The sequence below is a fragment of the Camellia sinensis genome, chromosome 6 (genome assembly GCF_055761805.1).
Source record: "Camellia sinensis isolate YWXY chromosome 6, ASM5576180v1, whole genome shotgun sequence".
NCBI classification, from domain to species: Eukaryota; Viridiplantae; Streptophyta; class Magnoliopsida; order Ericales; family Theaceae; genus Camellia; species Camellia sinensis.
Genome location: NC_138966.1, coordinates 42,539,305 through 42,551,290, shown reverse-complemented (window position 1 = coordinate 42,551,290; position 11,986 = coordinate 42,539,305). Strand labels below are relative to the sequence as shown.

The 11,986-nt window shown below is 43.7% G+C and overlaps 1 protein-coding gene across 1 annotated transcript; it reads left to right on the top strand.

The window, feature by feature from the left end:
- The first annotated feature begins 3,682 nt into the window (after positions 1-3,682).
- On the top strand, positions 3,683-8,564 carry LOC145793279 (uncharacterized). Its single transcript, XM_082876064.1, has 2 exons — positions 3,683-3,888; positions 8,075-8,564. Exons 1-2 carry the CDS (start codon positions 3,683-3,685, stop codon positions 8,562-8,564), a joined length of 696 nt encoding a protein of 231 aa, XP_082732190.1.
- The last annotated feature ends 3,422 nt before the right edge of the window (positions 8,565-11,986 follow it).

Here is an 11,986-nt window from a genome sequence, read left to right as displayed (position 1 = left end):
GATTACAACAAAACTAATATGAGACTTAAGACAAGAAAAATATAAGCTAGGAAAAGCAAGATTACAACATAATTGCTATGAAACTAAAACAAGAAAACAAATGTAAGATAGAACATGCAAGATTATAATAAAACTAACATGAACCTACAATAATAATAATAATAATAAGCAAATATGAGGTAGAACATGCAAGATTACAACAAAACTACTATGAAATTAAAGCAAGTGAATAAAAATAAATAAATAAATAAATAATTATGAGCCAAACAAACTACTTAGATTACAACATCATACTATGAAATATAAAGTAAGAAAATAAATATGAGATAGACAAACCACTTGGATTATAACAAAACACTATGAAATAAGAAGCAAGAAAATAAATATGAGATAAAAATATAAGAAAATGAAAGATTAGAAATTCACCTTCCAAAGAAAGATTGAACTTCTTGATTTTCAAACTTCCTTTTGATCACCCTCAAGTTATGGAGTATGTTGTTGAAATCTCAGCAAGAAGCTCAAGTTTTAGCTTTGGTGAAGTTTTGGGTGTTAACAAAATAAACTCTTTCTTTGATCCAAGTTTAGACCTCTCTCTAAAAATATTTTCACTCAATTGGAACAAAATAAACTCTTTCTTTGATCAAAATTTAGACCTCTCTCTCATCAAAAATTTTCACCACCTCTCATAGCACTAATGGTGTAGCACCTATATCCTTAAAAGCTTACGGGAAAGTGTATTCAAATCCTTTTTTTATTTATTTTTATTTTGGAAATCTTTGGTGTTGTTATGGGTTGGTTTTGGAGGAGTACAATCCGATTTAAACTTGTTGAGTTTGGTTGTTCGCACTTATTCTTGTCAAAAGTTCCTTGGAGACTTAGAAATTCTATTCTAGGGTCAACACCAGCCTTCCTAAGGGTCGACCTTTACCTATTGGTGAAGTTTCTGGAAGTGTTGTTGGAAAATAGGGTAGACACTAGACTGGGGAGGGTCGACCCTCTTATGTCTGTGTGTTAGTTGTTGGAAAATAGGGTAGACACCAGACTGAAGAGGGTCAATCCTCTTATGTTTGTGTGTTAGTTGCTAGAAAATAGGGTCGACTCCCTCCTGTCTAAGGGTCGACCCCCCCTTGCTTGTGTAGATTGTCTTTTCTACCTAAAGGGTCGACCCCTACGCCCGAAGGGTCGACCCCTGCATGTTTTTTTTTATAAAGATTTTTGAGGTCCGAATAGGCCCTATCTAAGGGGGGGTTTTGGGCCTATTGTTTTATTTGACCTTAGGGCTATTTCTTACTACTATAAATAGGTCCAAACCTTTTTCCTTTCATGATTTTCCTCCCCTCTTTCCTCTTAAATCGTGATTTCTCTCTTTTCTCTCTAAAACTCAAACTTTTTCACTTAAATCTTTAGATCTACTCACCTAGAGTGATCTTTTCATCGTGCTCCTTTGAGATTAAGTGTAGAGCTTGTCAAGGGCTTCGTTTTGATCAGAGCAAAGCGTGGTTTCGTCACCATCGAATTTTGAGCTCTCTCTCTTCTCTCCCATCTAAGCTTGAGGTAGAGATGTTCTACTCTTTAATATGGGTTTTAACCTAGATATGTGTCATTTTTGCATAAATGGTGGAGTTGGGAAGTTTGGGTGAAGTTAGGGTTTGGGTTTGAATTTTTGAAAGAGGGGTTTTCAATTTGGGGCTCCATACGTGTATGTGAGGTCTTGAAAATGGGGTTATTTGTATATAAATGATGAAATTGAGTCTTGGGGGTTGATGTTTGAAAATGGGAGATTTGCCCTAATATGAGTTAAATAAATTATTCGTATAAATAATGAAATTGTTATGAGAAATATGAAATTGGAAGAATGTACGAGTGAGTTGTGTAGTTAGATTTGATAAATCACTCATCTATGGAAAATATGATAAATTATCTATTTGTTAGATTTATTTATCTGTTTAGAAACATCTGTTTTGGGCTATCGGTGGAGGATAGCTATGATTGTTGTAAAAACTGCATGAAGATTAGGTGAATTAAAACTAATCAACTGGATAATGTCATTGAATAAGACGGTTGGATTAAACCATTGAATATGTGATTTGATTGGTCATTGCATATGACAACGTGTTTAAATACATTGTATATGTATCTTTGTTTAAGAGGACATAAGGGATGTACTCCATTGTTTGGGAGGAGATAGGGGATGGCCTCCATTGGTAATTAAGTTAGCCGGAGTGTCCAGGGTGAAAGTCCCGAAATCTTATATATTTATGGGTGCTGGTTCCCTCGGACGTGGTTCCATAAAATGGCAAGAAATAGAAGTGTTGGATTTGATGAATGTATTGAATTGTGAACCACTGAGTTGTAGTCTCATATTAGTTGCTTGATAATAATGAATTTGGCTAATTGATTTACCCGAAATGGGAGAATGGAAATGAATTGAGATATTGGTTATCTATATTGAATGACCTTGAAAAGAATATGTGTTGGTTAAGAATGTTGCACATTTATCTGATGCTCATATTTTAGTTAATTCTCATATATGGTTTAGCATATCTCTACTGGGCTTTGGCTTACCCTACTTAGGAAACCATTTTCAGGTACAGGTGACATGCCACCTCCAAGGACATAGCTTGGGAGCCTTAGGGACTGAAGGCTCCACTTTTGTGATTTTATTTTGAGTTGAATATTTATTCAAGCCGAGGGCTTTACCTGTATAGAGACTAGACTATTCTTTTGTTGTAACCAAGTGAAGTCTTGGAAAGATGTAAGCCCTTAGGGCATTTATTTTGTTGTTCTAAACTAGAGTTACATGCTATAGTTTCAAGTTGAACATTTATGAAAGTGTAATGCATGTAATATCTTTTGTAATATTAACTCTGATGAATGAAAATATAACATTTCTATTATGTCTCCAGGTCTTATGAATGGTTGATTTGTATAATATTTTGAGGGCGTTACAACTTGGTATCAGTGCATACCGGACTTGAATACTTTGGGTACGTGGGAAGTGGTTAGTACCACAATGGGTTTGTCTCATTTTTTAGAGACTTAACTATGGATGTTATATGCTTATATGATAACATGCTTATGTGGTTATGTGGGTGCGAGATTTGATTTCTAGGATGTTGATCGTGTCCATGCGTTTCTAGGAGTTCTGTTGGAAAGGCACTTGATCACTTTCATTTTCTAACTGGAACTCTAGCAATGCCACGACCCAGTCATTATTCAGAAATGAAATTCGTATGTGTTTATGTGATTATGTGCTTACGTGGAGTGAATTACAGTTGTCCGTTGTATTAAGACGTGAGTGAGATAGCTTCGACACATTTGTAAGTGTGCTAATCTCTTTGTTACCTTCATTAGGATGTCAGGATGAGGTCGTGGCGGTAGGCATGGTAGGCCTAGGAGGCACGACATGCCTATACCGAATGAAATAACGGTGCAGGAGGAGGGAGTTGGTCAGGCCAACGTGGCCGAGCCAGTATGTCAACAGGCTATGGACGCCTTAGCCCGTGAAATGGAAGGAGCATTAAAGGAATCTATAGACATTCTCAGAGCTGAGAACCAAGTCCAGGCCCATGTAGCTGAAGTTGGGCCGTCTTTTCTGAAGAGGGAGTTCTTCCGGTCAGATCCGGATGAGTTTTTGGGTGACCCTAAGGAACCACTGAAGGCTGATGAGTGGCTGGAACAGATGGCGAAGACGTTTGAGATGCTCGGCATCGAAGATGGAGGGTTGAGGGTGACTTTGGCGTCTTTCCAACTTAAGGGAGATGAGGGTCAGTGGTGGAAGTACGCGCGGGGACGCATTGGGGGGACTTGGGAGGCCTTTGTTGAAGCTTTCCAGGACAAGTACTTACCTGCTATGGTGAGGGAGAAGTTGAGGGATCAATTCTCCACGTTGGTGCAGTTGAATACACCAGTGGCCGAGTTTGAGGCCACCTTCACTGGTTTGTCGAGGTTTGCACTGAAGTTAGTGGCAACCGAGGAACGCCGTTGTTTGGAGTTTGAGAAGAGATTGATGACCGGACTCATGTTCAGAGTTGCCAGGTCCATGATTAGAGATTATGGGCGCCTTGTGGAAGCTACAGCCTATTTTGAGACTATTATGCATGCAGAGGATGAGGGGCTCCAGGAGGAGTTAGAATGGTCAGGGGGACAGTAAGAGGCAGAGGGGTTCTAACCCTCAACAGTCCCATGGAGCACATTCGAGATCTACTTTTCCAGTGCCGAGTTTGGGTTCTGGGAGAGGTGGTCAGGGAGACATCACTTGTCTCCTGCTTGCCCGCAGAGGGAAGGAGGGCAGCGAGCAGCTTTATCTTCGGCCCGTTCTCAAGGCCAGAGTCAGGGTAGAGGCCAGCCGCTCACTTGTTATCAGTGTGCGCAGGCGGGGCATTTGAAGAGGTTTTGCCCACAGTTGGGTGGCACAGCTGGTGTGTTAGGTTCGAGGCAGACACAGAGTCACCAGCCAGCTCAATCGATACAGGCCTCGAGGGCCAATCAAGGAGTTTCTTCAGCTCAATCAGTGCAGCAGTCTTATGCTTCGAGGGGTGAGCAGGCAGATTAGAGACCTACGGGGTGCGTGTATGTTGTTACCGCGTCGGATCTTGTACCAGCTCCATATGTTGTGAGAGTTATCTTTTTGTTTTGCAACTCGGTTACTAATGTGTTAATTGATATTGGTGCATCCCATTCCTTTATATCTTTTGCATTTGCATCAATTTTGGGGCTGGAGTTGGCACAGTTAGCATCTCGTTTATGTGTTGTATCACCTGTTGGGGGTGGGATGATTTTGAAACAGGGGTGTCGAGGCTATGACATAGAGGTCGCCGATCGCCGGCTTCCTTTTTCTTTTGTATTGATGGACATGTCTGGTTTTGATGTCATTTTGGGTATAGATTGGTTATGGTCATACCAGGCAGTTATAGATTGCTACCATCAAAGGGTGACTATATGTACCTTGAGCGGTGGCTACTTTTATTTCTTGGGGGACCGGGTGGATAGAGTCTTATCATCGATCGGACTTGTCTCCAGTTCATTATCCATTGTTCGGCTTCAACGCTAATTCAGAATATCCGTTGGGCAAAATCATGCTACCAGTTCGAGCGGGCTTCCGATCAGTGGATGTGAAATTTTTGGTTGTGAAGCTTCCTTTGCTGTATAATCTCATCATGGGACGAACTTGGCTGCACACCATGCAGGCCGTGCCAAGCACCTATCATCAACTACTTCACTTCCCGACTGAACGCGACATTAAACAAATTCGTGGTTCCCAAAAATCGGCACAAGTATGTTATCTTCTTGCCGCAAAGACACCAAGAGAGCTGGAAGTGAATTCTATTGAGGTGCCAGATCGAGAGAGCCTTGACGATGTTAGGCGGCTCCCAAGTGAAAAAGCAACGGAAGACCTGGATTGAGTTGAAACTGATGGAAATCGTGACAGGTTCTTCATGGTTGGCGCCTCCCTGAATAAAGTCGACAGGTAGCAGCTAATTTCCTTTTTACTCGGTAACCTTGATGTATTTGCATGGTCACCATATGAGATGCCGGGGTCGATCCATCTGTCTTTCAGTACCGTTTAAACGTTGACCCCAAATGTAAGCCGATTATTCAGAAAAGCTGGCAGTCAGCCGCAGAACACACTGCTGCCGTTGTTGAAGAAGTTGACCGGTTGCTTGATGCCGGGGCAATCTGGGAAGTGACCTATCCTACATGGCTGTCGAATACGGTGGTTGTAAAGAAAAAAAATAGGACTTGGCGTGTTTGTGTGGATTTCACGGACTTAAACAAAGCTTGTCCCAAGGACTATTTTCCCCTTCCCATAATAGACCAGCTGGTAGATGCCACAACACATCATTAACGTATGAGCTTTCTGGATGCCTACAGAGGCTACTATCAAATTGCCATGTATCCGAAGGACCAAGATAAAACCGCATTCCTCACCTCAAGAGGAACCTACTGCTATAAGGTTATGCCTTTCGGGCTGAAGAATGCGGGGGCAACTTACCAAAGACTAGTCACTGCCGTGTTCAAGGAGCAACTCCGCCGTACTATGGAAGTGTACATTGACGATATGGTGGTCAAGTCCAACAAAGAGCAAACTCATCTAGCCGACCTGGAAGAGACATTCGGCATTCTACGCAAGTACAAAATGAAGCTGAACGCTTCCAAGTGTGCATTTGGGATCGGATTCGGCAAATTCCTTGGCTACATTGTTGACCACCGCGGAATCGAAGCCAACCCGAGGCAAATCATAACAATTCTAGAACTCGGCTCTCCTCGGTCGGTTAAGGAGGTTCAAAAGCTGATGAGGATGGCCACCGCACTTAACAGGTTCATCAGTCGTTCCACAGATCGCTGCCGACAATTCTTTCATACCCTTCGGCAGGGTAAAGCTTTTGAATGGACCTCTGTGTGTGAAGCTTCTTTGAACGGTTTGAAGACTTACTTTCGATCAGTTCTACTTTTGACAACACCTTCGGCAGGTGATCTACTCATTTTATATCTGGAAGTTTCTGACCGGGCCGTCAGCGCAGTACTATTAAAGAAAGAACTTGGCGAGCAGCGGCCAGTTTATTATGTAAGCAAAGCAATGGTTGATACTGAAACACATTACCTTTCGTTGGAGAAACTCGTCATCAAGAAAACTGATGCATTACTTTCAGGGGCATACCATTGGGGTACTAATAGATTACCCCCTCCGGTCAGTACTTTGCAGTGTAGAAGCATCAGGGCGCGTTTCAAAGTGGGCTCTCGAACTCGACCAGTACGATATTCAATTTCTGCCAAGGACCTCAATCAAGGGGCAAGTGCTTGCCGGCGTTGTGGTCGAATTCACTGGAGGCCTTGTCGACTTTAAGTCTGATCAAATTCAACCTAAGCCGAACTGGAGAATTTATGTTGGGGGCCTTGCCGACTTTAAGTCTGATCAAATTCAACCTAAGCCGAACTGGAGAATTTATGTTGGGGACATTTGGTAGTTGTACTGTGATGGATCATCCAATCAATGTGGCAGTGGGGCAGGCGTAGTGATCATGGCCCCTGATTGGGCAATAATTGAGTAGGCTGTCAAACTGGGCTTCGAAGCATCGAACAATGAAGCCGAATACGAAGCACTGTTAACCGGCTTGCGGAATGCACTTCTCCTTGGTGGTTGGTGACTTCTTGTCTTCTGCGATTCAAAGCTTGTCATCAACCAATTGAAAGGGGAATACACAGCCAAAAATGACCGTATGGCAACTTACATGAAAACGGTGAATTCTTTGCTGGCAAAATTCGACCATCATGAACTAAATCAAATAACCTGGGATCAGAACACCCATGCCGACGCCCTAGCTTGAATAGCCTCCGCCATCAATTCAGAAATTAAGCGGACAATTGAAGCAGGATTTATCCCTGAGCTGAGCATTGCCCCCGTAGAGTCAAGTCAGATCAATATCATAGAATCAGGTCCAAGTTGGATGGACCCTATCACTGCATTTCTATCTTCCGAACAGCTCCCGACGGACAAGAAAGAAATGCACAAACTGCGAAACAAAGCCCTGAGATATTACTTGGATCCGCAAGGAAAGCTCTACAAGAAATCCCTTTCTAGTCCATACCTAGAATGCGTTCATCCAGATAAAGTCGAGGAACTCCTGACTGAAATACATGAAGGTAGTTGTGGTGCCCATTTTGGCGGCCGCTCTTTGGCTCATCGAGCTGTGACACAGGGGTATTATTGGCCGACAATGAGAACTGATGCCAAGTGTTACGTCAAGAAATGTGAACAGTGCCAGAAGTTTTCCCCTTTAATCCATTTACCTACTGAAGAGTTAAGCTCTATAACCAATCCTTGGCCGTTCGCCCAATGGGGACTTGACATCGTCAGACCACTACCTCGCGTCCCAGGCAACAAGCGATTTTTGATTGTCGCGACGGATTACTTCACAAAATGGGTCGAGGCGGAGGCACTAACGCACATTCGAGATACTGATGTGAAGCGTTTTGTATGGAGAAGTATCATAACACGGTTCGGCATTCCAAGAGCACTTATTTCAGACAATGACACCTAGTTTGATTGCGGTGTCTACTGAGAATTGTGTAGCAAGTATGGTATTCGGCCCTATTTCTCCACCCCGGCCTATCTACAGAGCAATGGTCAAGCTGAAGCCTCCAATAAAGCCATTTTGGATGGCATTAAGAAACGGTTGGAGAAAGCTAAAGGCAGGTGGGTTGAAGAGCTCCCCAGTGTGTTGTGGGTCCATTGCACTGCACCAAGGCAGTCCACTGGAGAAACGTCGTTCGCCCTGTGCTTTGGAACTCAGGCAATTATCCCCCTGGAGATCGGCTTACCCATTTTAAAAACGATGGTCTTCGATTTGGGCCGTAATGACATGATGTTAGCTTTGGATCTAACTCTGATTGAAGAACGGCAAGACCGAGCCCTCGCATCTATGGCACGGTATCAGCAGCAGCTCGCTAAATCATGTAATCAACGTGTTCAGCTGCGACGTTATATTCCCGGAGAATTGGTCCTGAAGAAAGTTCTTCCCGCTACTAGGAACCCCACCGACGGAAAGCTAAGTCCCAACTAGGACGGCCCCTATCAGATTGAGTCAATCGCTGGCACAGGGGCATATCGGCTCAATGACATGTTAGGGAGAAGTCTGCCACGTCCTTGGAATTCCACGCATTTGCGTAAATTCTATCATTAACCCAACTTGTGGGGCATGATACTTGTTTTAAATGACCACCGTGTACAAATTTCACTTTTACAATGCAAAGTTTCTTATTTTCTCATTGTGAAATTTAGTTCATCAAGTTATAAGCTTTCGGATTTGGAGCCCCATCAGTGAATGACACTTTTGGGCAGAATAAGTCTCCGGATTCGGAGCGCCCTTTGTGGATATCATGATTGGCCAAGAAAAAAGCCTCTGAATTTGGAGCCCCATTAGTGAAACTTTTGAGCCGAATAAGACCCCGCATTCGGAGCGCCCTTCGTGGATATCACGATTGGCCAAGTTATAAGCCTCCGGATTCGGAGCCCCATCAGTGAATGACACTTTTGGGCCGAATAAGTCTCCGGATTCGGAGCGCCCTTCATGGATATCACGATTGGCCAAGAAAACAAAAGCCTCCGAATTCGGAGCCCCATTAGTGAAACTTTTGGGCCGAATAAGCCTCCGGATTTGGAGCGCCCTTCGTGGATATCACTATTGGCCAAGAAAAAAGCCTCCGAATTAGAAGCCCCATCAGGGAATGACACTTTTGGGCCGAATAAGTCTCCGGATTCGGAGCGCCCTTCGTGGATATCACGATTGGCCAAGAAAAAAGCCTCTGAATTCGGAGCACTATTAGTGAAACTTTTGGGCCAAATAAGCCTTCGGATTCGGAGCGCCCTTCGTGGATATCAAGATTGGCGAAGTTAGAAGCCTCTGGATTCGGAGCCCCATTAGTGAATGACATTTTTGGGCCGAATAAGTCTCCGGATTCAGAGTGCCCTTCGTGGATATCACGATTGGCCAAGGAAACAAAAGCCTCTGAATTCGGAACCCCATTAGTGAAACTTTTGGGCCAAATAAGCCTCTGGATTCGGAGCGCCCTTCGTGGATATCACGATTGGCCAAGTTATTAGCCTCCAGATTCGGAGCCAAAAAAGTGAATGACATTTTTAGGCCGAATAAGTCTTCGGATTCGGAGCGCTCTTCGTGGATTTCACGATTGGCCCAGATAAAAGCCTCAAATTTGGCGCGTTTTTCATGAATATTCTGATTAAAAAGCATAAACATAGTTGGCGAAAAATGGAAGATGATCATAACTGAATGTATAAACAGAAATTGAAACAACATGCAAAAGTTTAAAATAAAATGTTTCATTGAATTAATCAATAAATACATAATTCGCTCCCAATTTGCGTTGGAGCGTTACAATGTCTAGTTTAATTCAGCATCTCCCTCATCATCACTCTTCTTGACTTTGAAGGCCGCAAAGGAAAAATGATGACCTTGATATAGCAGCGACGCCGAATCAACGCCTGCTACCCAGAGAGCCTCTGCGGCCTAGAGTGCCTTGATCCACCCGGGCTTGAATCCACGATTCTCGCATCGGCAGACCTCCTCGGCAAGGTTTTCCTTAGTCTTTTGTATCCCAACTTTTCGGCCCTCATGGAAGCCTTTTTCATAAGCCCTGGTCCTTGCGGCCTCTATTGCAAACATGCTTGCCGTATCTCGATCGGTCATCGCATGACTTATGAGCCGTTGGGTCACCCTCTCTTCCACAGTCGGGTTAGCCGGGCTGACCGATTGTGTCTTGACAGTCTTGACCTTTCGTAGTTCGCGCTTAGCTTTCTCCATGTGAGCTTCTAAGCTTCAAATGCGTTCATTTTTTGCTCTATCTCCCGCCGCGCGGCACGAAGATGCATGCCGATTTGATAGACGGTATATAGCCCCTTCATCGCTCCATGGATGCCCTCCCAGAATACTTCAAAATCAGGTCGACCGACCATCGACTGCTGGACTTCTGGTGGGAAAATTTGTCGAGCAAATTTGACTGCCACGTTTGGGTCGCGCACAACTGAGTCCGCTTCTGTCATCGGTTTGCTTCCCACAAAAACTGCAAAACTTAATGGGGTGCGGTACTGCACTGGTTTCTCCCCTCGAGCATGGTAGAGGGGAGTTGCCCCGTCGCTGCTTTTCCTTTCTGGGTGACCTACTTCAACGACACGGGGACTGGCATTTTTCACATTCCCTCGACGTCATACTCCCTGTACACGTAGACTTGCTAGCTCGATTTATCTCTGCGTCTACCTCTGCAAGTGTTCTCCTTTCTCCTTTGATGTTTAAAAATAGCCTTCTAGACATCTAGTTCAAACACACCACTTTTCTCCCTCCTCTGATCTGCCAAATTTGGACACCGATATGGACCCTAAACGAGCGTAGCCCCCATCCATCCTATTAATCGCGAGTGCAGCGTTCCCTTTAATGCCCTGCGCCACAAACTAACGTGGATTAGTGTTCTAGTTCATTAATGCGGCGGTCTTGTTCATTAACTTGCTAGGGCAAGGGCAGATTCATTAATCTATTCGGCCTAACTACCAGAGCTCAGCTGAATTTTCATTGTGCCCAGCAAACTCTTGAACTGCCGTTTTTAGGCGGTCTTTTTCATTAACATGCTGGGACAAGGGCAGATTCATCAACCTATTCGTCCTGAATATCAGAGCTCAACTGAGTTTCCATTGTGCCTCAGCAAACTCCTGAACTGCCGTTTTTAGGCGATCTTTTGCATTAACTTATTGGGGCAAGGGCAGATTCATTAATCTATTCGGCCTAACTATCAGAGCTTAGCCGAATTTCCATTGTGCCCCAGCAAACTCCTGAACTTCGGTTTTTAGGCGGTCTTGTTCATTAACTTGATAGGGCAAGGGCAGATTCATTAATCTATTCGGCCTAACTATCAGAGCTCAACTGAATTTCCATTGTACCCCAGCAAACTCCTGAACTGCCGTTTTTAGGCGGTCTTTTCATTAACTTGCTGGGGCAAGGGCAGATTCATTAATCTATTCGGCTTAACTATCAGAGCTCAACCGAATGTCCATTGTGCCCCAGCAAACTCCTGAACTGCCATTTTTAGGCGGTCTTTTTCATTAACTTGCTAGGGCAAGGGCAGATTCATCAACCTATTCGGCCTAAATATCAGAGCTTATAGCCGAATTTCCATTGTGCCCCAGCAAACTCCTAAACTGCCGTTTTCAGGCGGTCTTGATCATCAACTTGCTGGGGCAAGGGCATAGTCACTAATATATTCGGCTAAGTTGAAGTCATTATACAGTTATTTTTACGCTGGATTAATTCAGTATTTTGTTCCATTCATTTCATGATTTTACGTCCTACTTAGCCGTTAACAAGCATATTCATCAGGCAGAAAGGTAAAAGTAATTTTCATTCATAAACTGAGCACAAACAGAAGTCATTTTACAAATGAAAACTACCCTACATTAGCTTCTCACAAAAATGAACAG

Bases quoted from the DNA above. Each gene is read 5' to 3' on its own strand.
- LOC145793279 (XM_082876064.1), top strand. From the start codon at position 3,683: ATGGCGAAGACGTTTGAGATGCTCGGCATCGAAGATGGAGGGTTGAGG. The intron at 3,889-8,074 runs GTTGGTGCAGTT...AGAATTGTGTAG, and splicing joins TTGAGGGATCAATTCTCCAC to CAAGTATGGTATTCGGCCCT.